This window comes from Pagrus pagrus (genome assembly GCF_965226575.1).
Source record: "Pagrus pagrus genome assembly, chromosome: 24".
NCBI lineage: Eukaryota > Metazoa > Chordata > Actinopteri > Spariformes > Sparidae > Pagrus > Pagrus pagrus.
In genome coordinates, this window is record NC_140206.1 from 715792 (window position 1) to 743616 (window position 27825).

At 46.6% G+C, this 27825-nt stretch overlaps 3 protein-coding genes across 5 annotated transcripts; 1 reads left to right on the forward strand and 2 right to left on the reverse strand.

Moving 5' to 3' along the window:
- Positions 1 to 486: 486 nt before the first annotated feature.
- Positions 487 to 12626, reverse strand: eif5b (eukaryotic translation initiation factor 5B). Its single transcript, XM_084347293.1, has 26 exons — positions 12480 to 12626; positions 10700 to 10816; positions 10459 to 10522; positions 10181 to 10348; positions 9598 to 10099; positions 9376 to 9515; positions 9216 to 9293; positions 8981 to 9131; positions 8653 to 8739; positions 8488 to 8565; positions 8335 to 8394; positions 7927 to 8216; positions 7742 to 7849; positions 7043 to 7153; positions 6837 to 6904; positions 6371 to 6512; positions 6105 to 6236; positions 5504 to 5686; positions 5264 to 5425; positions 5006 to 5137; positions 4771 to 4902; positions 4456 to 4532; positions 4202 to 4366; positions 3982 to 4120; positions 3737 to 3898; positions 487 to 2701 (listed from the first exon to the last, which is right to left on the reverse strand). Exons 1-26 carry the CDS (start codon positions 12512 to 12514, stop codon positions 2594 to 2596), a joined length of 3591 nt encoding a protein of 1196 aa, XP_084203419.1. The 5' UTR covers positions 12515 to 12626; the 3' UTR covers positions 487 to 2593.
- A 567-nt stretch (positions 12627 to 13193) lies between these two features.
- Positions 13194 to 21046, reverse strand: lipt1 (lipoyltransferase 1). 3 transcript variants are annotated; one of them, XM_084347327.1, is made up of 5 exons: positions 20991 to 21046; positions 19342 to 19472; positions 15802 to 16318; positions 15473 to 15694; positions 13194 to 13895 (listed from the first exon to the last, which is right to left on the reverse strand). In XM_084347327.1, exons 3-5 carry the CDS (start codon positions 16316 to 16318, stop codon positions 13486 to 13488), a joined length of 1149 nt encoding a protein of 382 aa, XP_084203453.1. In that variant the 5' UTR covers positions 19342 to 19472; positions 20991 to 21046; the 3' UTR covers positions 13194 to 13485. The 3 variants fall into 3 exon arrangements, with proteins under 3 accessions (XP_084203453.1, XP_084203452.1, XP_084203451.1); XM_084347326.1 differs by lacking the exons at positions 19342 to 19472; positions 20991 to 21046 and adding an exon at positions 16965 to 17007; XM_084347325.1 differs by lacking the exons at positions 19342 to 19472; positions 20991 to 21046 and adding an exon at positions 16727 to 17007.
- Positions 19583 to 27583, forward strand: LOC311253378 (uncharacterized protein). The gene is made up of 13 exons (XM_084347299.1): positions 19583 to 19786; positions 19955 to 20455; positions 20557 to 21294; positions 21953 to 21993; positions 22080 to 22182; positions 22411 to 22732; positions 23821 to 23896; positions 23972 to 24111; positions 24198 to 24301; positions 25140 to 25206; positions 25467 to 25546; positions 25908 to 26021; positions 27401 to 27583. Exons 1-13 carry the CDS (start codon positions 19664 to 19666, stop codon positions 27434 to 27436), a joined length of 2445 nt encoding a protein of 814 aa, XP_084203425.1. The 5' UTR covers positions 19583 to 19663; the 3' UTR covers positions 27437 to 27583.
- Positions 27584 to 27825: the final 242 nt, after the last annotated feature.

Sequence of the window (27825 nt, forward strand, 5' to 3'; positions counted from 1 at the left end):
TATTAAAAAGAAGAAAGCAAAAATAATTTTTAAGCAGAATGAAAACACCGATGTCGATGGATCTGGATGGTAGCAGACGTTTAGTTAAATATCTGTCATCTCCAGGTTGGGTTGTACAGAAGCTCTCCAACATAATTCCATAAAGTCATTAATTGGATTAAAAGTCGTATTTTTTGTCATATCAACTTTCTTTAACAAACATGTTTTAGTGCTACTGATCGCCCTGTTAATGCAGGTACTAGCTTGGCGCTACTAGCTTAAAAATACACGTGAAGTTTGTGGAGAAAGAATGTTTTTTCTTAATATATCTTTGTTTAAATTAAACTGAGCTAGCGTAGCAGTTTTGTGTTTATATATGTGAGGTATTTATTCAGTTTGGTCTCTTGAAGTCATAAACGTTAGCTTAAGTTTGCTAGCTGACTCAACACTAGAGATTATCAAGGCTCGGCCTTCCTGACATCATGATTTTCCATGAAAACAATGATAACGCTTAGAAAAAGTTTTTTATTTGAGAGCTAATCGCCCCACAACATGAATACATTTTGAGAACATCTTAAATTTTGTTGGTAAAAGTTGCTTAATCATTTATAGATTTATCGTATTTAACAAACCCTCTCGTGTAATGTTGCTTCATTAACGCTCCCAATGTGCCATTTAATGCCAAACAAAGACAGTATGAACCCAAAATATTCTGAAAAGTCACAACACCATCATGAACAGTCGGGTACTGATGTAGTCACGTTTTAGTCCGGTCCAGTTGAAAAACTAAAACTCAGCTGAAGCTTTTGAAGCCGTTTGGGTCGAATCTGACTTTTATCTTAACAATCTGACATGAAGTTAACAGTTAATATCAACAGTTAATAATAAATATCTGAGAATATCCCAACAGATGCAGTGTTAAATTCATTTGATATATTTACATTTTATTCTTTTCACGTCACATATTTTGTTTTCTGTATTTTGAGTGAAGCTTGTTTAAAGTTTAAATGTTTTGATGTTGCTGCTGAAATGTTGACGAGCAGAGAAACATCTTCAAACTCAACAATCAAACTCTTTGTTTTCATATCTGAATAAACAACCTGACCTTAAAAGACAACACAGTTTATATTGTTTTACTCTGTTTATATGTGGCGGACCCTGCCACCTCTCTGGCTTCAAACAGCTTGTGGATTCACTGATGGAAGCAGTTTGTATTATTATCTCGATAATATTGTAAATATTAAAATTACATGTTTGAATTTCTGTCATTGTGATTTTGTTTTCACACTCAGCTGTCGTCCTTTCATGGATGAATTATTGAATAAAACAATATATTTTTAACGTTTGTTTTTAATGTTAAACTGAAGAATCCTGCAGTGACTTCATGCATCAAAGCTATAAAAAGTAACTTAAATCATTTTATTCTCAGAAAACCAGATGAGTAAAAACAATTTTATTATTTTAAGATGTTTGAAATACTTTCATCTGTTACTAAAAACACATCTTCATGCAGCAAAGTGTATATTGTGATTAATACAGAGCTGACGGAGCAGCGTGAATCCTTCAGTTCACTGCGGTGGACAGATGTTTGATTCTAACAGCTGTTTGAGTTGATTAATATTATTTTTACTCTTCTAGTCTTTAGGTTGAAGAAGATTTAACAGTCATTCAGGAGATATTTCAAGTTATGACGGCAAATCTCAAAAAGGAAACGACATACAGAGATGATATTTCTATGTTATAGTGTGAAGAAGGCTTTGGAGGTCCGCCACCTGCTGGCTGGGACCAGGTACTCCAGCTTACATGGTTATAACTGGCTTTATAATCTTCGGACATGACGAATGAAAGGGTTAAAATCTGATAATTAATATTCTGACGTTCGTGTTCTGACCGACGAAACCTTCATCCTGTGAGATCTGGACTGAAAACTCTCAAATCTGCAGTTTCATGAGAATCATGGGAGTTTATTACATCAGCAGTTGCAGCAGAAACAGTTTAAAATCCTCCAGAGGTGACACCCTCTGCCATCCCCCCCCGCCCTCCAACATGGCCGACGGAGAACACGAGTCAGCTGTTTAAGTCTTTCGCTGCTGCTTCTTCAATGATTTTGGTGTTTTGTGGAAAGAAAAGAAAAAAAACTCCTGTTTTCCTCCTCCAGCCCTGGTGCTGCTCAAAAACAATCCCATAATGCACCTGGTTTGGCTGAGCGCCGACCCTGCTGACTCGTCGGCCTCGTTTAGCTCGCTAGCCTCAGTCTGGGGAGGAGGGGGGCGGAGCCTGGGACACGAAGCAGCAGCCACAAATCAGAGAAGAAGAAAAAAAAATAACACAACGTCGATGCTGAAGAACAGGCACGTTGGAATACTGAGTGTGTGTGTGTGTGTGTGTGTGTGTGTGTGTGTGTGTGTGTGTGCGCTAAGCTATCACTGTTTACAACAGTGGAAAAAACTGTTCGTTTCTCACAGAAAAACACTTTCACGTCTTTTTTTTTCTTTTCTTTTTTGTCCTTCCATCGTCGTCATCACAGGGAGGAAGTGTGTGTGTGTGTGTGTGTGTGTGTGTGTGTGTGTGTGTGTTAATCTCTGACTGTGTGTGTTTGTGTGTGTGAGGCCCGTCAGATGATCTCGAAGGTCTTCTTCAGCTCCATGATCAGCTGCCAATCAGTTTTCTGCATCTCGTCTCTGAACCAGTTCTTCAGAGCATCGATGGACGCCCGCGTGATCTGAAGCACACAAACACACTGAGATGTTAGCACTGACACACACACACACACACACACACACACACAATATATACCTTTAAGACGGAAGGTGTGGTTTGTGTGTATGTACCTTTAAGACGGGAGGTGTGGTTTTCTGTGTGTGTACCTTTAAGACGGGAGGTGTGGTTTGTGTGTATGTACCTTTAAGACGGGAGGTGTGGTTTTCTGTGTGTGTACCTTTAAGACGGGAGGTGTGGTTTTCTGTGTGTGTACCTTTAAGACGGGAGGTGTGGTTTGTGTGTATGTATCTTTAAGACGGGAGGTGTGGTTTGTGTGTATGTACCTTTAAGACGGGAGGTGTGGTTTGTGTGTATGTACCTTTAAGACGGGAGGTGTGGTTTGTGTGTATGTACCTTTAAGACGGGAGGTGTGGTTTTCTGTGTATGTACCTTTAAGACGGGAGGTGTGGTGTGTGTATGTACCTTTAAGACGGGAGGTGTGCTTTTCTGTGTGTGTACCTTTAAGAAGGTGTGTGACGTTTGTGTGTATGTACCTTTAAGACGGGAGGTGTGGTTTGTGTGTATGTACCTTTAAGACGGGAGGTGTGGTTTGTGTGCATGTACCTTTAAGACGGGAGGTGTGGTTTGTGTGCATGTACCTTTAAGAAGGCATGTGACGTTTGTGTGTATGTAACTTTAAGACGGGAGGTGTGGTTTTGTGTGTATGTACCTTTAAGACGGGAGGTGTGGTTTGTGTGTATGTACCTTTAAGACGGGAGGTGTGGTTTGTGTGCATGTACCTTTAAGAAGGCATGTGACGTTTGTGTGTATGTAACTTTAAGACGGGAGGTGTGGTTTTGTGTGTATGTACCTTTAAGACGGGAGGTGTGGTTTGTGTGTATGTACCTTTAAGACGGGAGGTGTGGTTTGTGTGTATGTACCTTTAAGAAGGCGTGTGACGTTTGAGTTCATGTTCTTTGTAGAAAATGTGATAAACAGACGTTTAGTGTCCGAAGCGTTTAAGCCCCTCCCTCCACCTCAGTGGGCGTGTCCTCACCTTGCTGACGATGATGTCAGTGGCTTCAAAATGGCGGCCGTACATCTTGGGTGACTCCCCGGGAATGGGCTCGATCTTGATGCAGATCTCCTGGCCTTTCTTGGCGCTGTCAACTGACTTGTGATTCATCTCGATGCTGGTGACGACGCCGATGTCCACAAACTGGAACATTAACCAATAAAATTATAATAAATATCATCCTACACCTTTAAGACAACCAACCACAGTCGTTCTAAGCGTCTCACCCCTTTAGAGGGGACGCAGAGCGGCGTCCCTTGTCGCAGGACTCCGGCCTCGATGGTCACGCCCATCACGATGGGATCTCTGGAGTTAAAGATGAACTGAGGAAGAACCTTCAGCTTCACTGGGAACACGGCCACATGCCTGAAGACAGATCACAGAAACACTTAGAAACCTGATGAAGCGTCGGAGCAGGAGACGTTCGGGCGGGTTGTGTCGTCCTACTTGAACTCGTCCTGTTTGGCCTTCTTGTAGTCCTCTCTGTACTTGGTGAAGGCGTCGAAAAGGTGGTAGATGATCTCAGCCGAGAAGACCCGAACCCCCAGACTGTCGGCCATCTCCTGACTCTCCCTCTCCACCTTCACGTCGAACGCCAGGATCACCGCGTACCTGCAGAGACCAAACAACACCTGGAGTTATGAATCTGTTCATAACGTGGTGACATGACGTGAACTTAAATATTTGGAGGTGTGACGTACTGCAGGTCGTGCTCCAGCATCGCCGACGCCTTCATCACGTCCCTCTTGTGGACTGGACCGATGTTAATACCAGCGTACTGCAGGAACAGAGGGAGAGGTCAGAGGTCAGCTCAACCTGCTAGTTTCTGCTTCCTGTTGCTTTTCAAAATAAATGTTCAGAAGCAAATGTCTACTGTACAACTGATTACAAGTAGCTATCAAACTCTGGAGTCAGTATGGATGGAGCCACAGGTGAGGACACAGACAGATGAGGAGCCACAGGTGAGGACACAGACAGGTGAGGGGCCACAGGTGAGGACACAGACAGGTACTCACAGGGACTTTAGAGGTCCGGAGGAACTCGAGCAGAGCCTCCAGAGATCCCAGCGTGGACGCCTGGACATAAACTCCTTTCTCCTCCAGTTTGATGGAGCTCAGAGTCTGTTTCAGCTCTCGCACCAGTTCATCCTGAAAACCAGCACAGTCAGTCCAGTGTGTGTGTGTGTGTGTGTGTGTGTGTGTGTGTGTGTGTGTGTGTGTGTGTGTATGTGTGTGCGCGTGCATGTGTTACCCTCAGGACGGGGACCTCGTCGTCCTTGTGGGCCACCAGCAGGGGGAGCCCCGCCAGCGCCTTCTCCAGGTCTTTACCCAGAATCTTCACTCCCTGAGCCGTCGACACCTCCTTGTGCTTCTCGTACTGACTCTAAACACACCAATCAATCAACCGATCAATCAATCAATCAATCCAGCATATACCACCAGGAGTCATGAGGGGAGTTTATGGGAAATCTCTGCTTTTATTTTGAAAAATGATTTCCCAGCAGTTCACCTTGACTCTGAGCTCCTTCAGAGGCGGCGGCAGCAGCAACCCTCTGATCTGCGTCACGATTGGTCCCTCCACCCCGGGTACGATGATGGTCTCGCCCTCGCGCAGACGACCGTTAATCAGGATGACGTCTATCGTGGTTCCCATACCGGGCAGAGCTTTCACCTGAACACACACAACTCATCAGGTGGGCTCATCCAGACGGTGGAGTACAGGTAAAGCTAGAAAATAAGACCGTCTCACCTCCATGACCTGAGCTCGCAGCTCTTCGCAGTGTGCTAGCCGGCGGGCTAACATGGTCTGGGTGAGCTCGACCAATAGGGCAATGAGGTTTCCCATCCCGTCGCCGCTGTGGGCCGAGGTCGGAACCAACGACACAAACGTGCGGGGGTCTTTATTCTCGTAGAACAAGGCGGCGTTAAGACCCTGAGGATCAATAAGACAACTTAATACAGGTCAGTGGTGGAGTTCCTCAAGGTTCTGCTCTAGAACCATTAATGATCATCATAGCTATGACTGGTGTCAGGTTCTATGCAGATGATACAATGTTTACACACCAGTTTACCTCATTATACACATTCATTTTACGAGACAGAACGTACTTTAAAAAACACATTCAACTGTTTAAAGTTGTTTTTCAGGTATTTTACTTCTTTTTTGTTTTCCTTTTATAAGTATATTACATTTTTATATACTTGTACACTGAAATACTTCCAAAAACAAATATAACTAATATTTATACTTGGAAAAGTAAAATACTCAAAACAAATAATTTGGTAAACAAAATGTCAAAACGAGACAAACACTGTGATTGGTTGATAGGTGATGATGTAATGATGGACACCTGCTGAGCGAACTCCACGATGACGGCCTTGGCTCGCTCGTCGAACTCATCCTTGGTGTTCTTCTTCTGCTTCTTCAGCGTGGTCACGATGTCGGTTTCAGGACTCTTCTTCCAGTCGTACAGACGGTCGACCTGAGGACAGGGGACGACACCGTCAGAACAGAAGAAGAGGAAGAGGACGAAGACGAAGAAGAAGAAGAAGAAGAAGGAGGAAGAAGAAGGAGGAAGAAGAAGAGGACACACCTGAGGATGAACAGGTGACTCACCTTGTTGAGGGCGACGATGAACGGACACTTCTTCTCCTTCAGCAGGTTGATGGACTCGAGCGTCTGAGGCTCGAGGCCGTGCATGATGTCCACCACCAGGATGGCGATGTCGCACAGAGAGCTGCCTCTGTTCCTCAGGTTACTGAACACACAGGGAGCAGGTTACTTTTACTCCACTACATCTGACAGCTTTAGTTACTTTACAGATTACCTTCCTGTCCAGTGAAAACCACGTATCTCCAAGTATCAAAGTACCAGTACAGTAACTGATCACATATTAACATGTGAGTCAGCTGATCGTCACTGTTTTCATCTGACATTCATTTCACAATGTAATCTGCAAAGTAACTAGTAACTAAAGTAATCACATAGATGTCGTGGAGTGGAAGTATAAAGTAACAGAAAATGGAAATACTCAAGTACAGTACTTGAGTAAATGTACTTAGAGTACTGAGACGCTTGTTACCTGAAGGACTCGTGTCCTGGTGTGTCGATGATCAACATGCCGGGAATCTTCAGGTCGTCTTTTTCGAACTGCACACACACACACACACACACACACACACACACACACACACACAGATCATTATTATAGTGTGTCTGTGTGTGTGTGTGTGTGTGTGTATGTGTGTGTGTGTGTGTGTGTGTGTGTGTGTGTGTGTGTGGTCGTACATTCTTCACCATCCTCGTCTGCTCCTCGATCGTCTCTTTCGGGACGTTTGTGGCTCCGATCTGCTGCGTGATTCCTCCGGCCTCACCGTCCTGCACGTTTGTGTGTCGCAGCTGCACACACACACACACACACACACACACACACACACACACCAAAGTGTTACTATAGCAACAGAAAACAGTCAGTAGATCTGCTACAGTCAGTAAGGTCGTACTGAGAAACACTGAACTACACACCACCAGACAACAGTCTGTACACAGAAAACCAGTCAGCAAACACTCAACAGTCGGTAACTAGTAAACAGTCTGAACAAACAGTCAGTAACAATCAACAGTCAGAACAAACAGTCAATAAACATACAGGATAAACAGTCCGTAAACAGCAAACGTACAGGATAAACAGTCAGTAAACAGTAAACGTACAGGATAAACAGTCAGTAAACAGTCAGTAAACAGTAAACGTACAGGATAAACAGTCAGTAAACAGTAAACGTACAGGATAAACAGTCAGTAAACAGTCTGTAAACAGTAAACGTACAGGATAAACAGTCAGTAAACAGTAAACGTACAGGATAAACAGTCAGTAAACAGTCAGTAAACAGTAAACGTACAGGATTAACAGTCAGTAAACAGTCAGTAAACAGTAAACGTACAGGATTAACAGTCAGTAAACGAACAGTTAACAGTCGGTAACGTTACCTTGTCGAGGATCTTGGTCTTCCCCGTGTCGACGTGTCCGAGCACACACACCACCGGAGACCTCAGCGTGTCCACGTCCACGTTCTTCAGGTTCTCCGCCCTCCGTTTCTATGGAAACACACAGAGCCCGTCAGTCAGAGACGGGCTGAAAACAGACGAGCTCTCACTCCTCCCGTGTTCCTCACCTCTATCCTCCTCTTGGCTCGGTCGTACAGCCGCTCCTCCTTCGTCCTGTCGTCGTCCTCGCTCTCGCTGCTTTCGTCCTCGCTCTCCTTCGCTGCCCTCTTCTTCGTCTGACTGGCCGATGTCGCCTCCACCTTCTCCGCCTCCTCGTCGCTCTCCTCCTCCTCATCGTCGTCGTCCTCATCATCCTCCTCGTCGTCCTCCTTGTCTTCCTCGTCGTCCTCCTCGCTGCCTGTAGGCTGAGGCTGGCCGGCGGGTTCCTCCTTCACCTCGATGTGGACTTTCTTCAACTCTGACACAAAAAACAGGAAATATGAAGAGTTTTAATACGACTACAAAGACTGGAGGTATTTTTTATTAACAAAACAACGTGAATCTTTTGTGGTTTCCTGTTGAAGATGAATAATAACCTTTCTCCTCGTCGGTGGCGATGGCCTCCCAGTCGTCCACAGCAGCCTCCAGCTTCACCTCTGCACGGAAACAGAGGAAAGAGTCGTCACCGCAACGAATACAAATCATCATCATCTCCACCCATCACCTGCCTCCTCGGCCCTCGGACTCACCTGGCTCTGGGGCCGGTGTCTTGGCTTCTGTTTCCATGGCAACGGGCTCTGCAGTCTCTGACGTCGGTGAAGTGATCTCTGATGGAGAACGAGGAGAACGTTTTAAATCAGGAGAAGTGTTTTTGATTGGGTGATTAACGAGCAGCGGCGGCGGCAGCGTGGTACCTTCAGGAGTTTGGGTGGTGGGCTTCTTCTTCCGCGTGTAAATGGGCTTCTTCTTTGGCATCGAGTCTTTGGATGGCACTTCAACACCTGAAGAAGAAAAAACGTCTTTAACAACTCCTGAACTTTATCAGCAGACAAAGAAGAAACAGAAGAAGAAGAAGCAGAAGAAGAAGCAGAAGAAGAAACAGAAGAAGAAGATCCTCAGCTTTTGAGATCCTCTATTGATTTGTTTGTGAGGAGGGCTCACTCTGGACAGATTTGAGAATCTTTGGTTGAAGGCTGTTAAATGTTATTTTTAAAGCTGCGATGTGATTGGTCGTCCTCTCACCTTGAGCCTGCAGCATCTTGAGCGTGGCCTCGGCCCGAGCTCGAGCCTCCCTCTGGGCTTTCGTTAGCAGCTTGCCCTCCTTCTTCAGACGCTCCTTCCTCTCCTTCTCCTTCTGCTTCTTCTTCTCCTTGCGCTCCAGCTCCAGTCGCTCCTGTTGGGACAGAGGAGGAGGTCAAAGGTCAGAGCAGAGTCTGACAGATAGATCGAACAGAAGCTAAAGGAGGAGGTGTTGTACCTGCTCCTGCCGCTGCTGCTCCAGCTCCTCCAGCCTCTTCAGGCGCTCCTCCTCCTCCCTCTTGGCTCGCTCCTCCTCCTACAAACAACAAAACATCGCTCTCAGACAACAAACAGACTCCGAACTGAACTCTATGACTTCATTTCCCACAATGCCCAACCTCCTTCATCTTGGCCAGAGCCTCCTGCATGGCCTTCACTGTGGCCTTGCTGGGTCCCTTCTTCTTCTCCTTCTCCTCCTCCTTCTTCTCTCCCTTCTTCTTCTTCTTGTCCTTCTTCTTCTTGTCGCCCTCGGCCTCGTCTGCAGGAGGAGAAGAAGAAACAGTGAAAAGTTTCCTTGATGCATTTTTGTTTCTGTTAATTGTGTAAAGTTTGAGTCTGACCCTCTGCTGCTGGCTCCGCCCCTTCCTGCTCCTCTTCCACTGCTGCAGGTGCCGCTGTCGGAGGGGGTGTGGCCTCTGTCGTCGTCTTCTCTGGCTCCATCTTGGCGTCCACGCCGGTCTCCTTCTCCTTCAGCTTCTTCTGCTTCATCCTCTCCTCCTCCTTCTTCTTCCTGTCGCGCTCCTTCTTCTCCGCCTTCTTCTGCGCCGCCGTCTTCATCTTGAAGCCTCCTCCCTCCTCCTCGTCCTGCTCCTCGTCGCTGTCCGCTTTCGCCGCCTTGCCTTTGTTCTTCTTCTTCTTGTCTCTCCTGGAGGTGAGCTCCTCGTCGTCGTCCGACTCGTCATCGTTGTCTTCCTTCCCTCCTCCTCCTCCTCTCACGCCTTCGTCCTCTTCATCGTCGGACACTGAAGCTTTTTTGCCCATCTTCTTGTCTTCTTTGGTCTTCAGGCGAGAGCGTGAGCCGCTGTCGTCGTCAGAGTCGGAGGGAGGAGCAGCGGGAGGCGCCTGCCGACAAACAGACAGGATCAGTATGGAGGCTCAGGAGGGACAAATATGTGGTTTCATATGTAAAAAAACTGTCTTCACCTTCTTGTTGTCGCTCTGCTCTCCGTTCCTCTCGTCATTCAGCTGAGCTTCACCTTCCTCGTCCTCGTTGTCCTCAGGGCTGGCTCCGCCCTTCTTCCCCTTCCTGGTTTTCTTCTTCTCTGGTTTTGGAGGCTCGATGCTCTCCACTTCCTCTGTGGTGTCTGATTTCTGCAGAGGAAACAGGAGTGCCTTAATAAACCCAGACATTTTGTGGAGCTTTGACGAACTAACAGGAGAAAATCAGAAGGAGTGAAATGAGGGTTTGCTGTGACAGTCACCTTTCCCTTCCCTCCCTGAGTCTCCAGAGACAGCTCCTCCAGCTCCTTCAGGATGTCCTCCTCACTGCAGGAGGATAAAACACAAGATATCAGCAGCGACGACACAACCAGCTGTGTTTACATCTGACTGACGTGTACATCGATAAGAGAAGAATGTGACGAGGAAGAGAACAACAACAACAACAACAACAACAACAACAACAAGGAGGAGCAGCAGAAGGAGAGATTCAGCTTGTCGTACTCGAAGTCGTCCTTCTTGGCTCCTTTCTTCTTCTTCTTCCCTTTCGGCTCCTTGGAGGCTCCGGCTCCTTCGATCTCGGCCGCCAGAGCGTCGATGTCGATGCCGTCATCTTTGGCACTGAGGACAGATCAATCAATCAATCAATCAATCAATCAATCAAACAATCCCTGATCACCGACTGATACCTGACCACCGACTGATAGCTGACACTGACAGTGGTCTGTCTGGACTCAGTGAGGTGCACAGACCTCAGCAGAACTCTGTGTGTGTCAGAACAATACAAACTGCTGACTCTGCTCTTCTAAACAACCTTTTATTTCCCATCAGCCCTCTGAAACACACACACACACACACACACACACACACACACACACACACAGAGGATGAGGAGATCTTTTCAAAATAAAGTCAGCCGCTTCACTTTAACTTGATAAGTGAAGGTGTTCAACAGGGTTCTAGTTCTGGACCGGTTCTATCTCTGTCTGTATTCATGATGTCACATTCATACGTGGATGATGTCACACTGTGCGGGACTGTCGACTGCTCAGATATCTGTGCAACGAACACCTGCAACGTTCTTTAAACGTTCTCCGAGCTGTAAGCTGGTACTGAACACTGTTTGTAGGACAGAGGTTCAGAACATCATCACCTCTGTGATCAGACATCATACAGACAAGGAACACAAGAAGAACAGAAGAAGAAGAAGAAACAGGAGAAGCAGAAGAAGAAGAAACACACGAAAAATAAAAAAAAACAGAAGCAGAAGAAGAAGCAGAAGAAGAAGAAACAGAAGAAGCAGAAGAAGAAGAAACAGAAGAAGAGAATTACAGAAGAAGAAGAAACAGAAGAAGAAGCAGAAGGAGAAGAAACAGAAGAAGAAGAAACAGGAGAAACAGAAGAAAAAGAAACAGAAGAAGAGAAGAAGAAGAGAAGAAGCAGAAGAAGAAGAAACCGCAGCAGCAGAAGAAACAGAAGAAGCAGCAGCAGCAGCAGCTCTGTGATTGGCTGCTCAGGTCTCAGTGACCCTGTGCTCTGTAGGGTCCATACATGTTACATTCTGTCAGTCACGTCGAGTTTAATTTATTTTAAAGGTTTTTCAGGCTGAACTTTGATTTTCTCAACCCAACACATCCTCCACCTGTCTGTAGTGACGTCACTGGTCAGCAGGTGAGCAGGTCCCAGCGTTACATCAGCCACCGTTAGCTGTCACACTCACAATGACCTGTACAACACAGATAACGAGCTAACAGCTAGCCTAGCCCCTCCAGTGCTGTCCCCGTCTGTGGCTCCCGTTAGCATGTAGCAGCTAGCTGTGCCAGGTGACAGGTGAGCTGGCAGAGAGCAGCTGCAGTCAGGTTTAGAGTCCCAGCTCGAGGCTCAGAGGCAGAGCTGAGACAGCAGCCGGCTCACACGGAGCTAACGCTAAGCTAGCTAACTAACTGAGCTGAGTCTGTGGCTAACACCGACAGCAGAGCCGTAAACAAGCCCTCACAGGCGGAGGCTGGCCCGGGTGAGCCCGGGTCGGCCCGCCTGCTGCCTGTGTGATTCATCTGAAGCCATTCCCAGGTGTTTAAACTCCACCTGCACACACACACACACTCACTCACACACACACACACTGACTCGTGGTTAGCTTCTGCTATCAGCTAGCCGCTAAGCTAACGCCGTGAGCAGCGGGCTAACGGGCCCGTTTTGAGGTGTTCACGGGGCGGGAAAGTTGCGCCCCGGCGGGTGTAGGTGCGGGCGGGTGTAGTGGGTCAGCAGGTGGTGTTTTGTCTACCTGTCCTCTCCGGATTTCTTCTGTTTCTTCCCCATCCTGCCGCTGCGGTGCTCCGCGTCTCTGCTGGCCGACACACGACGGCTCGCATCAGACGAAGATCGTCTGCTGCCCTACACACACGGGAGGACTCACTCCGGAGCTTTTCCACCACCGACCGATCTGGGAACGCGCTGCCGTTTCCATGGAAACCGAGTATATATAGCTCGTTATAATGTGGATCACTAAGAAACGTCAATTAGCATTAAAACATGCAAAATACAAACGTGGAGAAATGTTATATTTAAAATAACTTCATCTGCATATAAAACACACACACACACACACACACACGTTCATGCAACGTCTCAATTAATATGTCGCCTTTTTATTTAAATGTAATTATTTAATCTCAATTACAAAATTATAATAATAGAGCTGCACTGTATGAATGTAGAGCCCGTTGCAGACACGTATCACTAAATAATGATAAAATATACTAATATATAAATGAATGTGTAATATAACGTCACGTTTCACCAACATGCTGACAGTAAATCAAACCAACATTCAGTTCCAGGAGAACCCCGCAGAGTGACACCTCTGTTTTCCTCTCCTCTTTGACAGAGCTCCCAGCAGCACGCATGGCTCGAATCGGGAGCACTGCGCATGCGTCCTGCGACATGACCCGTCCAGTCGTGTTTCTGACCCAGAGTGAAATACTGACCCAGAATCAGATTCACGCTGCCGATAGCAAACACACACGTTTTATTTTATTTGTTTTCATTCACTGAAATAAACTTTTCTCGCTTTATTTATTTATTTTTTAATTGATGACGTTTTGTTGAGACGTTTATAAAACTGTAAATTTGAAATTTACATGAATTTTTATTTTAAGAATTAAAACACTTCTGAGAAAACACGACATTTACTGTTGATTCATTCATTTTGTCCCTGTTGATCTTCCGTACGTCGCCCGGTCCAATCAGGATGACCCAGATTTTACTCTTCAGCTTCCTGTCGGGTATCTTCAGCCCATCGCCGTCACCACGGCGTCACACAGCTTCCTCAGTCTGTCCCGCAGGTCGCCGCTCTCACACCGCAGCAGCGCGGTCAACGCCGCCGCCGCTCGATGACCGCAGAACCTCTCTCCGACCAGCACGTCGCTCAGCTCGCCGCTCAGCCGCCGAGGCAGCCAGTCGTCAGGAACGTCCAGCTGGCAGCGCTCAATCACGCCGCTCTTTATGTCCATGTCCAGCTGGGCGGAGCTAAGAGAAGGTCCCTCCTCTGGCAGCTGCAGGGCGGTCTGGACACTGAATTTAGGCGTCTTACCGAACGTCCAGTCCCAGCCTCGCAGCTCCGCCGCCGCGCTGCTCAGTCCAGGAAACGCTGACTCATCGGCGGGGTCGATGAGCGCCGACGCAGCGCTGAGGCTGAACTCTGGAGACGGAGAGAAGGATTCAACCTTTAACCACTGGAGGGCAGCACAAACAACTTCATCAATAACTCAAGACCGATCCATCACACAGGAGCATCCATCACATCCATCACTCAGGAGCATCCATCACTCAGGAGCATCCATCACATCCATCACACAGGAGCATCCATCACTCAGGAGCATCCATCACATCCATCACTCAGGAGCATCCATCACATCCATCACACAGGAGCATCCATCACATCCATCACACAGGAGCATCCATCACTCAGGAGCATCCATCACATCCATCACTCAGGAGCATCCATCACATCCATCACACAGGAGCATCCATCACATCCATCACACAGGAGCATCCATCACATCCATCACTCAGGAGCATCCATCACATCCATCACACAGGAGCATCCATCACATCCATCACACAGGAGCATCCATCACTCAGGAGCATCCATCACACAGGAGCATCCATCACTCAGGAGCATCCATCACATCCATCACACAGGAGCATCCATCACATCCATCACTCAGGAGCATCCATCACACAGGAGCATCCATCACTCAGGAGCATCCATCACATCCATCACACAGGAGCATCCATCACACAGGAGCATCCATCACTCAGGAGCATCCATCACATCCATCACTCAGGAGCATCCATCACATCCATCACACAGGAGCATCCATCACTCAGGAGCATCCATCACACAGGAGCATCCATCACTCAGGAGCATCCATCACATCCATCACACAGGAGCATCCATCACATCCATCACTCAGGAGCATCCATCACTCAGGAGCATCCATCACATCCATCACTCAGGAGCATCCATCACATCCATCACACAGGAGCATCCATCACATCCATCACTCAGGAGCATCCATCACTCAGGAGCATCCATCACACAGGAGCATCCATCACTCAGGAGCATCCATCACACAGGAGCATCCATCACTCAGGAGCATCCATCACATCCATCACATCTATCACACAGGAGCATCCATCACACAGGAGCATCCATCACATCCATCACTCAGGAGCATCCATCACTCAGGAGCATCCATCACATCCAGGGGCGGACTTACCATTAGGCAAAACTAGGCGGTTGCCTGGAGCCCCAAGTTCCTGAGGGCCCCGTAAAAATTCTCATACACTTATGGTTAATACAGTTATAACTTCACCACTACACCTCTTGTTTTTACATTATGAACCTCTAAATATTTTTTATTAATTTTTATATGCAAATATTAGCATTTTAGCTCAATAGCTTCCAGGTCATGTGATCAATTGACTCAAAATCATGTTGGGATCATGTAACTACACTGGCTGCATGAGATACGCCTCTTGTTTTTACATTTTGAACCTGGACACAGGAGCATCCATCACTCAGGAGCATCCATCACTCAGGAGCATCCATCACATCCATCACTCAGGAGCATCCATCACATCCATCACTCAGGAGCATCCATCACTCAGGAGCATCCATCACATCCATCACTCAGGAGCACCGACCCTGTGGATGTGTTGCTGTAGTTACACCTGTTGGCCAGCAGGAGGCCTCGCTCACCACACATGTACCTGCGTTGTACTGATGCACCACAGCGTCCAGTAGCTCCTCCCACTGCAGCGTGGGGGCGTGGTCCAGCAGGTTGGCGACGGGTGAGGGGACGCTGGGTGTGGCGTTGCTATGGATACCAGGGCAAGAGGGGCGGAGCACGGCGGCGAGGGCGGAGCGGTCAGCGGAGTGCAGCAGAGTGCAGTGATGGTAGGACGACTTCCTGCTCAGCCTGGACGCACTGCCTGCAGACGTAAACATAAACAACAACAATCCTGTGAACAAACACCTGGACAGTAAATACATAAACAACAACAACAACATAAACAACAACAACAACATAAACACTGACCTGAGATCTTGAAGCGTCCGTTGAGGACGATGTCCAGCCTGTCGGTGGCGTGGACGTCCAGCTCCGGTCTGATCCGCCTCAGAGCGTCCGTGACGACCTTCAGGTTCCTCTGCCGGTCGTACGCCTTCTTGGAGGTGAAGAAGGTCAGGTTGAGGTTCCCGAGGTCGTGGAAGACGGTGCCGCCGCCGCTCCGCCTCCGGGCCAGAGGGATCCCCGCCCTCCTCATGGCCGGCAGGTTGCACTCGCTCCAGGGGTTCTGATGGCGCCCGATCACCACAGACGGCCGGTTCCTCCACAGCAGCAGGATGCTGCGCTGCTGCAGGTCCACATTGGCTTCGATCCAGTCCTCCAGGGCCAGGTTCTGGTACACGTCTGTGGACCGGGACTGGAGGACCAGACCTCCATCACTGCTGCTGATGGAGGTGGAGCTGCTGCGAGCTGATTGGCTGAAGGTTCGACAGCCTCTGAGAAGAGACAGCGTCCTCCTGATGTGTGACATCACAGCGTCACGTGACATCTTTAATGTGGAAATAAACAAATGAGTGGAGCGTAAACACAGAAGGTCAGAGAACTTTCTGACGGGTCAAATCACTTCACGTTTTATGTTGTTATAGTTACACTCAACATGGTGACATCACACTTATTCATGAATATTTAATAACTGAACATGCTTGAGTTTTGGATTTGTTGGCCGAATAAAACAAAAACACGAGTTCAGTTGTTAGAGAGGTTTCCCGCTGCGAGCAGATCAATATGCTTCATTACTGTATGATCAGAAACTTAATAGTCCATATTTCACATGGGGACTGGTGCGTGTGCCTGCAGACACTCTCTCAGCGTCCCTCTCTGATTATTGATGTTTACAGTTTAATTTAACTTAAAGTTACATAAAGTTCATGAATCTTTTTGTTTATTTTAAATGTACCTGACACTGAAGTATGACGACACTGAGCCGTCCTCCTCTAACAGCCCGACAGCGGGTCGGCGCTCTGTTTGCTAGCTTTAGCTTTAGCTTTAGCGTTAGCTCCGCCTGACATCCTGCTGACGTCACTGAAAAACTAAACTATTTAATTTAATTCATCGCGTTTTAATTAACGTTCATTAAGAAACAGTTTGATGGATCAAATCAGAACACAGCTGAGGACGGTTGGTCTCGTTCTGACCTGAACCCGGAGGAGAAGCGAGCGGACCGGCGGCCAACGCAAGTTCCGGTCTCGAATTTCAAAATAAAAGCCGCTTGTTTGCTCAATCAATAGATGAAAAACTTGATTAAAAAATGTAGATGTACCTTTTCTAATTAATGCCTTACAATAATATTAATAACAATGTATGTTTAATTAACGCTTAAAAACTAAACTTTGGACACTGAACGAGGACGATGGCACCTTGAACTAGAAAGCAGTGAATGCATCGTAGTTATGTGTCACTTTTACGTTCATTACATCTGTGTCATCTTTGTTTTGTCTGCATTTCTTCTATATGTGTGAATTTGTATTCATAAAGACTGGAAATAGATTTAAAACAATGTATTTATTGTTATATTTGTTCATTTAACCGAGTTGAACAGTGACATCCTCGTTCTTTGCTTTTATTCTGAAGGGCACAATCGTTTGAAACTGTCCCATTTCCGGTTTGGTCGCTGACCTCGGTCCCACACCGTGAAGGCACCGGGCTGTGCAGCGATGTGATCGACAAAGGTTCCGACCACATCAAAAAGAAATCATTGAATAATGAATTTACAAACAATAAAGCAGAATATGGATCATGTTACTGGGAGGGCGGAGTTCTGTCACAAACAAAAATAACAACAAAACAAAAATACAGAGTAAATAAATAAAGAGAAATGAAGACTGGAACACATCTTTACATACAATACAAATACAAATGTGTTTGATCTTTAATTTATGATTTAAAAAACTGAATTCAGGCTCCTTTTTTATTGTGAAAATCTTACAGATCTCAACATTGCTGTAATTTGTTGATATGAGGAAGTTACAACTGAAGGCAGGAAAACAAGAGCAGTTATAAAATCTGATTCATTGCAGCTCTGGATGATTCATTGATTATTCAAAGTACACTCACTGTGTCGCTGATGTTCAAACTGTTAATGAAACTCTGACCGCTCTGATACATCGACATTAAACTGAAACACGAGGATGAAACATTTAGTTATTTTTTTAATGTTTCTTATTTTTATTTGATTTGAATTGAAATATATTTTTGTTGTTATTTGTTGGTTTGAGCTCTTCTGTCTCATCAGTGTGTGAGATCATTATGATGAGGACGAGGCAGCGAGTCGGAAGAGACGACCCGAGAGAGGAAGAACATGTGACCACATCCTGACAACACACACACACACACACACACACACACACACACACACACACACACACACAGTCAGAGTCAGTCAGTCGGAGTCGATGATGTTTCAGGTGAGAGGTTATTTTGTCATTTACATTTTATTTCACGCTGAACGTTGCTGTGACTCTGACTGTACTTTTATGCAGCTCACCTTCAGCACACTGTGTCCTGCATTATTTCATGTTTATGGTTTAAATGACGACGATGTTAAAAACTGGTTGAAGAGGAAATAACAAAGCTGTGACAACTGTTTAATATCAAATGTTAAATGTGAAGTTTTGATTAGCTGGCGAGGTGTTTCTGAACCAATGAACGCAGAATAAAAGAGTATTTAAAATGATTTGTGTTGGTTTTCATGTGACATCAAACTGGACGTGTCACTTTAAGAGACGCTAAGGTTAAATTATCTCTGGGTGTCATTTCTTAGAAGAGTCCTGTTATCACACATTCACACTTAGTCATGTCGCCACGTTCAGCAGCTGTGTGGTCTGCAGCCGTCAGCAGCAAAAGATATTTATGTCATATGTTCAGTTCAACACTTCACTGAACTCACTGACACCGTTTCAGACGCAGAAACATCCAGAAAATTAAGAGACTGTAAACTCATCTAACGCGGAAGCCAAGAAAGTTTTGTAGGTTACAACTTCCTGAACATTCGAGTAAAAAATCTGCTGTAATTCAAACTGCAGAGGAGCTTCACCAAAAGTGTCTGAGACAGGGTGAAGCTCCTGACTAATCAAAAAATGGGCAAAAAGGTGGCGCTGGAGTTGAACAAGTGCACCTAGCTGGAAGCTACCAAGCTGCTAAGACTAGCAGATAGAATTCTGTACTGTACATTAGCTGCAAGCTAGTGAGCAACAACCAGTTAATCCAGAACACCGGCGTCTGTCCCTCCCCTCCCGTCTGTCAGTCCAATTAACCACACAGAACAAAGATCATGTGTCTGACACCTGAAGAAAAAATCTCCAGACACGACCGAGAGGAGAAGATCAGTGACTGAATCAGCTGAGCAGCTAGCTGTCACTCAAAGAGGCCACGCCCCTTAATATGCATAACTTTAAGCCTTAAGATAATTTAAAGCAGTGAGTTTTATAAAAGTTGTGATGAAGGAATAAATGAGCTTCAGAAACCAGCTGTGAACATGAAGTTTAACATGGACTCTAATGGAGACTGACTTACTGTTGGAGCCTCAGGTGGTCGTTAGAGGAACTGCAGGTTTTGGTCCTTCAGCCCTGGAGCTGCTGCTTGGTCGGGACTGTCAGGGAGTAATGGCAGGTTAGGATCCTCGTGTTGAAGCCAACAGATTGATTCTGCCAGGAATGAAAAGTCGGAGAGAAAACGGCTCAAACTGTGTCATCAGCACTGATCTGTTACTTCCTTTGTGTCGTCCTGCAGATCATCAGACTCTCATGAAGAACACATAACCTGCTGCACACACACACAAACATGCTCACAAACACACCTGAGCTCAGTGTTAACAGCTGTGTGTGTTCGTGACATCATGTCTGACATGTGGTCATTTTCCTCATCCTCTCCTCCTCCCATGATCCATCACTCCTCCCTGTCCCAGTCAGCTCCTTTCATCTCCTCAGCCGGAAACCATGGAAACCATCTCCATGCCAAGGTTCTTACTAATTACACACCTAATTGATTTATGTATTGATTTATGCACCGACCTATCACCTGACACATTTCTTTAACATGTTCTGATCAAGTTGTTTCTGCACTGCGTCACACTAAACTCACTCAGTTATTTGCTTGCTTACTTGTTTTTGGACTTCCTCATCCACAGTTACCGTCCTATCACCTCATACCTCAGAACCACGTATCCTCACCTCACGTCCCTGAGTCCCCTCACCATCACCTCCCTCCTCCTCAGGTGACCTCCCCTCACATCGGACCCCAGACTCAGGTGACCTCCCCTCACCTCTTCTATCAGCCCCAACAAACCTCCCCTCACTGTGTGCCCTGGTCCCAGGTGACCTCCCCTCACCTCCCACATCCCTACGTTCCCTCCCCCAACCTGTTTCCCCAGCCTCAGGTGACCTCCCCTCACTATGTACCCCAGCCACAGGTGACCTCCCCTCACTATGTACCCCAGCCCCAGGTGACCTCCCCTCACTATGTACCCCAGCCTCAGGTGACCTCCCCTCACTTTGTACCCCAGGCCCAGGTGAGCTTCCCTCACCTCCTCTCTCCGCCCCTGCACCACCTCCCCAACCAAAATCCAGATCCGAGTTTAGATAATCCAAACTGGAGTGGAGCTGATCTTTCCTACAGTTGCTCCTATCAGGTAAGATCATCGTCCATCGATTCCAAAAACCAAACAGAACCAGAACTGCCTCTGAACATGATCACAGTGTTACTGATCTGTCTGTGTTTGATCCAAAACAGAACCAGACCACGGCCCACCTGGAGCTCCATCTCCAGAACCAGATCAGTACTGGAGTCACCCACCACACAGACCTTTCCATTGGCTCATATGAACAGGGTGACACACCTGGTCCAGTTCAGGACACCTGGAGGCGTCTCGGGCCGACTCTGCCCCAGCTGCAGTGCTCTCCGCTGGGCTCCATGTCTGGAGAAGTCGCCCTGGGAAGATGGAGCTCAGACTTCAGCTCATCCCCAGCTGAAGACTCCTCCAGCACCCAGTTTTTCCACAACAACACCCCGCAGCCCTTCTGCAGCCCCAACACGCCTGGTCCGAGTCCTCATTACCCACAAACCCCGACTATCTCCAGCCCGGGTCCTCACATGCACCCCAGGGAGGAGAGACTGGATCCCCACGCACAAACATCCAGACAGCTGAGCAGAGATAAAACCCTCACCTGCTGTCTGCAGGAGTGTGACGGCTACCAGATGATCTCCGACCAACACCTCCTCCAGAGCCAAAGTGAGCTGATCCAGGACCAGACGGGCCTCCTCAACGCTGCAGGGAACCCAGACAGCTGCTTCTCTCCACAGGGAAGAGGCCAGGACGTCAGCAGCAGCACCCAGACTCCAGGGCTCCCTGCTGGGCTGAGCTGGAGAGAAGAGAGTGGAGGAGGAGGAAGAGGAGGAAGAGGAGGCAGAGGAGGAAGAGGAGGAAGAGGAGGAAGAGGACGGGGAGGAGGTCAACCGGACTGGAACTGGGTGTGTTTGATATACAAGAAAATTATTTCCAGTTAATATTTTAGCTTTCGTAATCCTAATATTACCTGCATCAGAGCCAGAGAAGCACTTTTTCATTTAATTGTACTGTAAACTTTGGGTCGACCAACCGGTCGAGGCGGAGTCCGGTTCTGCTCGAGGTTTCTGCCTGTTAAAGGCAGTTTTTTCTCTCCACTGTCACCAGGTGCTGCTCATGTTGGGTCTCTGTCAATAAACTGATCAATGAGCCGGTTCAGACCTGCTGAAGTGTCATGAGACGACTTCTGTTGTGATTACGTGCTATACAAATAAAGATTGATTCATTGATTGATTAATCAATAAACAATGAAAAAATGATTAATTATTAATAATTAATTATTTTCAAAATGTGCTACTTTGGCTCTGATGCAGCATGTAATCTGTAAAGTAACTAGTAACTAAAGTTATCAGATAAATGTAGTGGAGTGGAAGAGTAAAGTAACAGAACATGGAAATACTCAAGTAAAGAACAAGTACCTCAAACTGTACTTAAGTAAATGTGATAAGTTACGTTCCATCAGTGGAAACAGCCAACACGGAAAATATCATGGCTACAAAACTCTCATCAGATAAAAACTGATTTTTTAACTTAATTTACAAAATATTTTCGTTTCATTTTCAGATCAAACAACCGAAAAACAGCACAGAGGTCCTCGACAGCAGGTAGCTGATGATGATGAAGATGAAGATGATGAAGATGATATGGATCGAATGATAAACAATAACAAGCGTGATTGTTTTCTGTGTAGGTTGATGTGTACGGTGTGTAAACGAGACTTCAGGAGTCTGCCGGCGCTGAACGGACACATGCGCTCCCACAGCGGCTCCAGACCAGCTGCGTGGTTGAACAAGGTGCCGAACTACATTACTGACTTCAAAATATACTCGAGTATGGAAAACAAACTGAATTACTAAGCTTGTGTGGCTGACCATGAGGGGACCAGCTTGTCCCTGTGACGTGGTGAACAGACGTATGTCCCCTCATCGTAATGTAAACGTGTTTGTATGTATACACACACTGCCCCTAGTGGCCGCTTCATGCAACAACGGTGCAAATCGTCGTCATCTTTGTTTCTCCAGGCCGAGGACCCCTCCCCGCTGGTCCCACCCTCCGTCTCCATGGTGATGCCCGTCACCGTGCCCGTCCAATCCAGAGGCCCGGTGAAGGCGAGCAGGAGCGGACAGCGGAGACTCAGGCGCCTCTCTCCGGCCGGCGGAGGCGGCGCGCTCTACCGCAGCCTGCTGCACCCAGACGAGGAGGAGGAGGAGGAGGAGGGTGGAGGCGCACACTACACCCCTCCACCCATGCTGTGTCCCCTCAGGGCGGGGCCGGGGTTGTACTGCTCGCTCAGCACCAGGAGGCAGCAGAGGGTCCAGACTGTGCAGCTTCACAACACACACAGTAAGACGACAGAACAAGTTCTAGAGTAATAGAGTAACTACTCGATTACCAAAAGGCCCGCTCCAGCGTGAACGGGTCATTTATTGATACTTTGAACATTTGAGAAGTTTTGTTCTCACTCTGTAAAATCTGATCACTGCTGATTCACCACATTTATGTGATGATTAGCAAAAATGCTACGTTAATGATGTGTTAGTGACGATATTTCATCGTTTTTTTGTTAATTTTCAGCCTTAAAGGATAAGTACCGTTTTTTACAACCTGGACCTTATTTCCAGCAATAGATATGGTCATTTACTCACCCAGATAACTTTGGTGTCATTCGGCGTCGTTCGGACGAAATTAGATCCAGTGTAGCGGCGATATATCCATATAATGCGAGTAACGGGGCACCGACACACAGCCTCTATATAACGCATTATCTGCCACGAAACTAGTTCATTTCACTAATATTTTGTTACGATATGCTAGCGCTATTAGCCTCTGAGTCCGGGCTCGTCCGTTATCAACATCCGGGGTCAAACTAGCAGTAGCAGCTACAGGTAAACAAGCTGGGCTGTCGCGGGTGCGCGCGCAGCTCAGAGACGACATCTTCCAGGTCAGAGGTAGTAGCTCAACCTACAGACCCCGGATGTTGACAATAGACGAGCCCGGACTCAGAGGCTAATAGCGCTAGCATTTCATAACAAAATATTGATGAAATTAACTAGTTTCGTGGCAGATAATGTGTTATATAGAGGCTGTGTGTCGATGCCCCGTTACTCCCATTATATGGATATATCGCCGCTACACTGGATCTAATTTCGTCCGAACGACGCCGAATGACACCAAAGTTATCTGGGTGAGTAAATGACCATATCTTTTGCTGGAAATAAGGTCCAGGTTGTAAAAAACGGTACTTATCCTTTAAAGATCCAAAATCGATCAGCTGTTTATTGATTACTTACATCTAAAATCATCTACAAATATTCCAGCAAAACATTTCAGCCTCCGTACATTTAATATTTACTGTTTAACGAGCAGCACGAGACTTTAACTGCTTCCTCTGCAGCCGTGACATGATATTCAACTGCGTCTCTGATTGGCAGATGGGCTCAATGATCTGGTTGCCATGGAGAAGGCCTCTCCACCTCCTGGGACCTTAACGTCGGGGATCAATAAGCCGTACGTAACATTTACCTGTGTGTTTTTATTGTGTGATGATGTCACCGCTCACGCTGAGCTGTCAATCAATCACAGGCGGATCAACATAGGGCGGGGCTTCCAGGCTGAAATCCCGCCTCTACGAGGGCGTGAATACGCCCACTCCGACTCCCACAATGCACTGCCGCTGTGGACGCCATGCGAGGAGCTGGAGCGTCCTGTCAATCAGCTGAGAGGTAGCTACATTCAAAGGTCTTCTCATTATTGTTACAAACGTGATTCTCATTGGACGATGTTTTTGATTGACACATTGTTCGTCCAGTTGAAGCTCTGCTGAGGATGGCTCACTCCAGCGTGGTGCCAGGGGGCGGGGCCAGCCCAGAGTCGGCCCTCCATGTCCTATCAGAGTGCAGAGGAGACTTCCTGGTAAAATCTCGTTGGCTGTTTGGTCTTTTAGAGTAAATGATCCACATCGAACAGCACCTTCACTGAAAGCTTTAAAGGAACAGTTCAACCTGCTGGGAAATACAAATCTGCTTCCTGTCTGAGACTGAGATGAGAGCACTTCTTGACAAACTGTTTCAGACGCCCTGTGTTAGTTTCAGGCTCGACCCTCACGGCCTCACTGTGGTCACAGGACTCACAACAGTCACGTCACCGGCAAGAAATAATTCCAGCACAAAACTCCCCCGAAGCCACAAACGGTGGTTTTCACACTTCTGTTTGTTTACAGATTAAAAGAAGTTCAAGTTCCCGACTTCAAGCAGCAGTTCATGAAGGCTCGTAGTCCACAAACATCTCTGGAGCTTCACAGTAAAACAGAGTTGCAGCGTTCTGCTGAACACCTGAAGCAGCTGGAGATGATTTAAACATCAGATGTCTCCACACAGCTCGTCTGCTGTGATCACAGAGATCACAACCTGATCTGAGGAGACCAGATTTAACCCTTCATTAACATGAAGTCTCCACGGTAGCTGCAGAGCTACGCTAATAACATCCTGACATCCTGTGTGTGTCCCAAAATATTGAACTGTTCCTTTAATTGTATGAGGAGTCTGCTAACGAGCTCTCATGATAACGCGGTGAATCTGTCTTAAAAATAACAAAATGTTCCTGTAGAAGCTCCGAACAACAAGTAAATAAAGCATTAGCTTAAAAGCTAAAGCGATACGAGCTTTTTGTTTTAGTGTTGTGTTCCTGTTTTCTTTAGCTCTACAAAATGGCCGCCGTGGCGCTGAGCTCAGTGTTTGTTTTTGTTTTCCAGCTGACGGTGGCGAAGCTGCTGTCACCTCCTGAAACCTGCAGCAGCAGCCAGCACGCAGCGCAACAAAGTATTTGTTCTGTTTGTACCAGACACATGTACTCAAGTACTGTACTCAAGTACTGTACTCATGTACAATTCTGATATATTTATACTTTATGAGAGTATTTCCATTTCAGGAACTTTATACTTCTGCACTTCATCTCAGAGACTTTCAGTGAAGTAACATTCTGAATTCTTTGAGACTTTTACTTGTGGAGTATTTTTACTTGAGTGAAGTATATTTAATATGTGTATTTTATGTTAAAAGTATATTTCATGTATTTGCAGGTTGGAGTGCAGCAGAGAGGAGGTCGATGGTTAAATCACTGCAGCTTCATCAGAAAGACTTCAGCAAGATCCAGAAAGTGGTGGGTTTCTGTTCCAACATCACTGTGTGGTGACGAGTCCCAAGTCTAAACCATCAAGTCCCGAGTCAGGTCCCAAGTCAAGGCTAACACGACCGCCAAGTCCAGAATGTAGTGGTCCCAAGGACTATCAAGTCCAATGTGTAGTCCCAAGTCAAGGCCTACAAGTCCCAAGTCAGGATTACCCAATCCTAGGACAAGTCCAAAGACTATTCCCTAGTCAAGACCATCAAGTCCCAAGTCATGTAACAAGTAAAGACCACAAGGGCCCCAAAGCTGAGCCCCCAAATCAGGTCTAAAGTCAAGAGATCAAGACCAAGTCTAACAAGTCCCAACAGGTTAATGTGTTGCTGTGTGTGTTCAGGTTCAGACCAAGTCCGTCTCTCAGTGTGTGGAGTTTTATTATCTGTGGAAGAAGAAGCTGAGTCTGAGCACGAGGACCCCGGCCGGACTGACCGTCACTCTGCCCGACACAAATGTAAGAAACTGAAAACAGAGAGAAAACTTCATGTTTGAACTTCTTCAGTCTGATCACATGTTGAGCTTCAGGTCGTTGTTTTTAAAACTTGTAAGACTCGAAAGAGATGACCTGATAAGATGGAGGTTTTAGTCCTTTGGATGAATTCAGATTCTCATCAGGTTTGTTATAAAACAACACAGTATTTTGACGGTTGCTTGGTGACAAGTCAGTAAAGTGTCGACACAGTTTGAGCTCCAGTCGGCGTTTGTTCGGTGTTTCAGGTCAGCCACTTCAGTCACTGCGAACACAAATGAAACTAAAGGCTGAATGAATAAAACCACTGAAACCAAATTCCTGTTATCACACACACACTGAAGCACAAAATACACACATCGAAACACACCCACACAACACACACATCCTGTCAGAGCCGAACAAACTGTGACTTGACATTTCAAATAACCAGCGTGTGTGTGTGTGTGTGTGTGTGTGTGTGTGTGGTCAGACCTCCGTGAGGCAACTTGAATTTTCCATCACTGTTGTTTGGATTTATTTGATCAGCGATTTCTATCAGCTTTATTTTGAAAGTCATTTAGATTTCCGTCAGTTTGATCCACTTTAACTTCCTGTTTGTGTTTTGATTCTGTCAGATTCATCAAACTACATCAAGCTCTTGTGGAAACTTCTCAGTTTCACTTCAGTTTCACTTCGTTCCTTTTAGTCTTCTGTTTTCAGTCACGTCTTTTATTACAAATAATCTTTAAGTCTTAAGAACTAAGTCCTGGATCAAAGTCCAACAAGTCTCAAGTAACCAATCCCAATGCAAGTCTCAAGTTTCAAGATTCGATAGTCCCAAGTCACGTAACAAGTCTCAAGTCGAGTCCCACGTAAGGTCCAAATCAAGACCAAGTCCCAAATCAGGTCCTTAGTCGAGACTGAAAAGTCCCAAGTCAAGACTATAACATCTGAAGTGTGGTCCCAGGTCAAGACCATCAAGTCCTAATACCAAAGTCAGGGCTAACAAGTCAACACCATCGAGTCCCAAATCAGGATGAAAAGTCAGGACTTCTTAGCCATGACTTGGAACCTGACTTGGGATTGGAGAAGTCAAATATGAAGCCAAGACCAGCGAATCCTGAAGGCCTTTAAGTCCCAAGTCAGGTCTCAAGTCGGGAACAACAAGTCACAAGTTCAGTCGCAGAGTGGAGGCTGTGAACGCAGCAGTAAACATGACGCTCAGCTCAGCGGGTGTCCACATAGTTTTGGCCACATAGTGTGTATTGGGCGTGATCCAGAGCAGAGTTCAGCACCTGAGTCATCAGTTATCGATCAGCAGCCTGATCAGAGTTGCCATGGTGATAATGAGTCACACCTCCCTTCCATCTCTGTGTCTGCAGGGTCAAAGGTCATCGAGATCACATGATACATCATGAACCAATGGACTGTCACCGGCTGGAGCTACACACTACCTCTACGACACAGATGCCATACATTTTGTTTTTAACTGTAAAAAGTGAAGCGTTGACTTCAGGTTCAGTGTTGAGATCCGACCGTTGGTTCAAATCATCTCAAGTTATGTATTTATTGACAGTTTCCTGTTGTGATGTCAGAATAAAAATGTATGAACATTAAAGAAACACTGTGGCGTGTCTTTCCTCCATCGTGACGCTGATGCGTGTCATGTTTACAGACAGTGCTGCTGTGTGTAGTTCTGCTGAGGTCGTGTCAGCGAGCAGCTCCGGACCTTCAGTTCTCAGCTCCGGTATGTTGATATTGTTTTTCTACCTTAATCCTCTCGTCCTCTTCGCCCCCCCCCCCGCCT